This window comes from Octopus bimaculoides, chromosome 14, assembly GCF_001194135.2.
Source record: "Octopus bimaculoides isolate UCB-OBI-ISO-001 chromosome 14, ASM119413v2, whole genome shotgun sequence".
NCBI lineage: Eukaryota > Metazoa > Mollusca > Cephalopoda > Octopoda > Octopodidae > Octopus > Octopus bimaculoides.
Window position 1 is genome coordinate 58,543,946 of NC_068994.1, and position 5,000 is coordinate 58,548,945.

Consider the following 5,000-nt stretch of genomic DNA (forward strand, 5'->3'; position numbering starts at 1 on the left):
GGTGGTAGTGATTGTGGTGGTGGTTTGTGGTGGTGGTGGTGGTGGTGGTGGTGGAGGTGGTGCATAGTAGAGAAGTTGTAAATTTATGATGTAATGTGTGGTGGTAGTGGTGTGCAGTAGTAATGGCGGTAGTTGAGTGTAGCAGTAGTAGTAGTTGTAGCGTTGATGTTGGTAGTAGAGATTGTTGCAAGGGAAGTTGAGAAAAAAAAGAAAGAAAGAAAGAAAAAGGAAACAATATTAGTTATCAAAGTTAGATAAGTCATAGAAATAGACAGGTAGACACACACACATGTTAAAAGGTAAAGTAATGCAAGAAAATGGGCCTCAGTATTGTGCAGGTCAACTGGACCATTCCATAGTGGCTGAGTGAAACCCAAGTGACCATAGTCTGCCAAGGAACTGCATAACAAACTTTTCCATATGTACCTACAACTGTAATCTTTGGCAGAGAGAACCAGAATGACCCATCCAATGGAAGAGGAAAAGAAAATCAAATGTGATGTGTGTGTTATATGTCCCACTAAAGCTTCATTGGATTTTCTATATACATGTATATATATATATACGAAGTGGTTAGTTGAAGATATTAGGCAGAAACTCTTAAGTTTTCAAATGAAACAGTAAAATGATTTTTTCAGCCACTCAAGATGGAATGAAGAAGATTAACAATAACAAAAAAAAAATCTAACTTCTCTACGTTAGTCTACAAATTGAATACCAACAGATGTCTTTTATCTTTTGTCTTTTACTAGTTTCACTCCAGACAGAGAATCTCACCTCATTTTTGCCCATTTGTACATTCCATTGGTCAGTGTGAAACTCCCAATCTCACTCTGCTGGACATTCAGCAAGAATGGTAAAATGGCAGGAATCTGTGGTTGGCATGATATTTCCATCATATTCTTATCACTTGGTGCCACAGAGCATGGACCAGGAGTCTGGAAAAACAAAAGTAGTTTTCTTCTTTTTCAAATAATTATAACAATAATTGTTGTATTTTGGGAGGGTCATTTTTTGTTTTTCTTTTGCCAAATAAACACACACACTGTATATTCTTTCTTCACTCATTTAGTACTGTTCTTATTCTCATGTCCACTGTCCAGAAATCTTTTGTCACACATCTGTGACCTCTTCAGCAACACTTTCCATCCTTGCGTGTGCTCTTGCTCCACTTAGTCCATTCTCTAAGCAGAGCAGAAGCACACACGAGGACGGAAAGTGTTGCTGAAGAGGTCACAGATGTGTGACAAAAGATTTCCCGACAATGGGCATGACCATCCCAGAATATAACACTATCTGCTTCAACACACAGCTTCACATCAGGAATCTTGCAACACAAATTCATAGATATAATAATAACAATAATAATAATAATAATAACAACAACAACAACAACAATAATAATAATAATCACCAAAACTAAGATGAAATTTACCAGAAAAAGGGAAAAAAACACATGCTGTCACAATAAACAGACACAGCAACAGCAAAAAGATCTGACAACAAGAATCATGAAGAGACGAAGCCACCAAACCAATTTCCTTACCTTCATGAGCAGCAGAGATGTGAAGTTTCCCATAACTTTTGGACTCAGTTCTTTCCACATGGGAAGTTGTCGGATCAGTGCATTCTGCAAACCATCCAAAATGGCAGTGCTGGTTGCAAAATTCTGCAGGTCAAGACATATCTTAGCAATCATCAGGAATTTCTCTAATATTGTGACTTGTACCTGACAAAAGAAATGGTTTTGATGTGAATGTGCATCAGTGGTCTACCATTAAATGGAATGCTTCTTATGTTGCAAGAACGGTATTGCTCTTAGATTAGAAAATATTCTTCTCAATTCAATTCCAGTTTTGAACAATCTGCATTCTGGGATAAGACATCAGGTGATAACCAGAGATCAAACTAATCAATATGCAGTGCAATAAATACAATCTGTAATGCCAACGCCATATTTTTGGTTATCTTTAGTGGAGTGCAGCCTGTTGCATTAATTTGAAACAGGTTTTTCAGTCCAAAGATATTCTAATTCTTTCCTGGAATATCAATAGATAGAAAATGTTGTGTCCAAGTTCTTTATTTGCAGACAGTAGGAATTTTATGGAACCCACTGAATATTATTTTCTGAAGACACATGCAATAATGGCTTTTTAGAATGTATAGATTAATAATTCCTCTGGAAATATGGCATTCCAATTTCTTAGATTGCACAGTAGCATAACACAAGATTGTTTTACAGAATACATAAAAGTATTTGGCATTTGTAATTGAAACAGTATGAAATTGAAATAGACATCTGTGTATCATATTCAGTGTATACACACTGTTGAAAGACTCCATAAGGTATTACTTCCTTAGAACATGTCATTCAAGATTTGTGAAGTATATTCAGGAGAACTTTATTGGAACTCATGGAATATTTGTTCTTCAGTTGGCATCTACAATGTGTCTGTGTGTGTGTGCTATCTCATTTTGTAAGAAGAGATTACTAACACACGATATTACCGATATACACAATATTTAGAAAACTAGTCACGTACCATGGCCAAATATAGCTTTAAATTACTTTAAATAGATAGCGAGTGAGTGGCAATCTATTTCAAGCAATTCTATGACACCTTTGGCCTATTTTTAGCTGCTATTTCTAGCAGGTTGAAAGAGGAAACTCCTTTGTTGGCTTATTTTATGTTCTAATTATTCATTTATTAATTAAGCTGTTACATAGTGTAGTAAGTTAATTAATGATGGAAGGGACATAACTCTATGTAAATACTTAGACATCTCTAAGTAATGGTGTGTGTGTGCATGAGTGAGTATTATGTGTGCGTGAGTGAGCATGTATGTGTGCCTGTGTGTATGTCTGTGTCTGTGTGAGTGTGTTTTGTGAGTGTGCATGTATGTGTGTGTGTGGGTGCTTGAGTGAACATGTGTGTGTGTGTGTGTTTGTGCGTGCATGTGTGTGCTACATCACACAGATGTCAATCTGATTGTTACAAGCAAACCAAACCAAAGCCCCTTACTTTTGTTGAAGGGGCCAGAATAAGTTCTGCTCCGACCCAATGTGCAATTTCATGAGAATGTTTCACTTGGATTTCTATAACTGAACAACTTGGATTGCTGTCCTGAACAAACAGGCTGCTCGCAGAATCCCTCTTTGTCCTAGAAACAGAGAATTGAAGGGTAAGGTTACTGACCCTTTGATTGGCAAGAAAGGGTTGCAAAAACATCCGTGCCAAAAGGGCAAAAAAAAAAAAAGGCAAAAAAGGAATTTTTAAACTTATTTTCATTTTAAATAAGAACAGAAACTATTATAGTTGTTGGTTTCTTTCACAATAAAATTTACAATCTCGTTTTCGAAAAGTGCCATAAAATAGTTCACTTCCCTTTGACAATGACCATATCCATGTAAAATTTATGAAACATCAATTGATAACGCCTGCTGTTTAAGGGTTAAAGGTCAAGCTTTGTACAAAATTTCAATAATGATTGGTTAATGATTAGGAGGTTGCTTATTTGTTATTGGTCTCATTGGACACAGAGCTATGAGTGGACGTCACAAATAACACACTTTGTCTCAGCTGTCAATTTACTGGTTTTCCTTCATTCATTTGCTAATGGCAAACTCAGCTCAGAAAATTGCTAAGAACATAATAGGTATGAAACCTATGGTAAGTTTCTGACTAGCCATAACCAATAACGACATTAAATACTTATATATATATACATGTACTAGATCAAATGTGCTATAAAGATGACGAATATTATTTTGGAATTTTCTTTGTAGGCATCGACTGTCATTGGTAGCCGAATAAAAAATTGGCAATTTCAACCTGAACCCACTGTCTGAGGAACTGACCAAAGAATAAAATTGTCGTCAATTTACCGAATTGATCGAGTGCTACTCCATCCTGGAATTGAAAGAGAAGGGGTGAAACCATTGTATTTTGAATTCAGAAAGTGCACAGGATGTACGTCTTGGAATAAATTCTGGGAAATCAAAGAGAAAAACAAATGAATTGAAATTAGTAAAATGAGTAAAGAAATAAATAAATATCCTTCCTGTTTTTGTTTGTTTGGGTGGGTGGGTGGTGGGGTGGGGGTAATTGGTTTGTTCTGGAGGAAAGGATTGCACTCAAAGCCTTCGCCAATTCTCAAAGAATGAGAGGGAAAAACATGGTGGCGGGGGGAGGGGGAGGAAATTCTCTAAGACTGACATAATAGCTAATGCTGAACCAAGGGAAATGGTCAGGATAGGGGTGAAGAGAAATGGAAACACCTGAGTGGTGAAGGTACATCACAATTGCAAGTAGATAACAGTCTACAAGTGTTTCCACATGTCAAAACTCTCTCACACATGCACACATGCATGTATGCAAGCACATGTAGGCACACACACACTTGCACATGCACACACACACACAAACACCTGCACACACACACAAACACCTGCACATACACACAAACACACACACAAGCACATTCATAAACACATGCACACACATACATACACACTCACACAGACACATAAATACATGCACACACACACATACAAACACACACACAAGCACACTCTCACACACAAACACCTGCACACACACATTTGTAGGTACACACACACACAAACACACACACACACAAACACACACACAAACACACACACACAAACACACACACATACATAAACGCATTGCACACACACAAACACACACACACAAACACACACACATACACAAACGCATTGCACACACACAAACAGTCCTGGAAAGAGGGAAGATACAAAATCAAAGACCTGTTCCATAAGAGTGAGTTGTTCTGCCAGTTCTTCAGCCGTGTGATCATTGAGACAAAACGTTCCAGGTTCTTCCTCAGGTTCTTCAGCAGGTTTGCTAGGAATGGTCAAACAGCTCCCTGCTCTCTCCCTTATCATGTTGGCAGCCAACAGGTATTCAATCTGATGGACATCGTGGTCGGAACAGGACATACGCTTGCTCTAAAAT

General features: G+C 37.5%; 1 protein-coding gene across 2 annotated transcripts in view; it reads left to right on the forward strand.

Annotated features, from left to right (window-relative positions):
* The window catches only part of LOC106868598 (pantothenate kinase 3), a 30,346-nt gene extending 26,341 nt beyond the window's left edge, over positions 1 to 4,005 (forward strand). Inside the window, exon 7 of one of the 2 annotated variants that reach the window (XM_052972876.1) lies at positions 3,788 to 4,005. In XM_052972876.1, coding sequence (XP_052828836.1) covers positions 3,788 to 3,850 — 63 coding nt within the window. In that variant the 3' untranslated portion in view covers positions 3,851 to 4,005. The remainder of the gene's footprint in view (positions 1 to 3,787) is intronic. The other variant, XM_014913934.2, reaches the window with a different exon arrangement.
* The last annotated feature ends 995 nt before the right edge of the window (positions 4,006 to 5,000 follow it).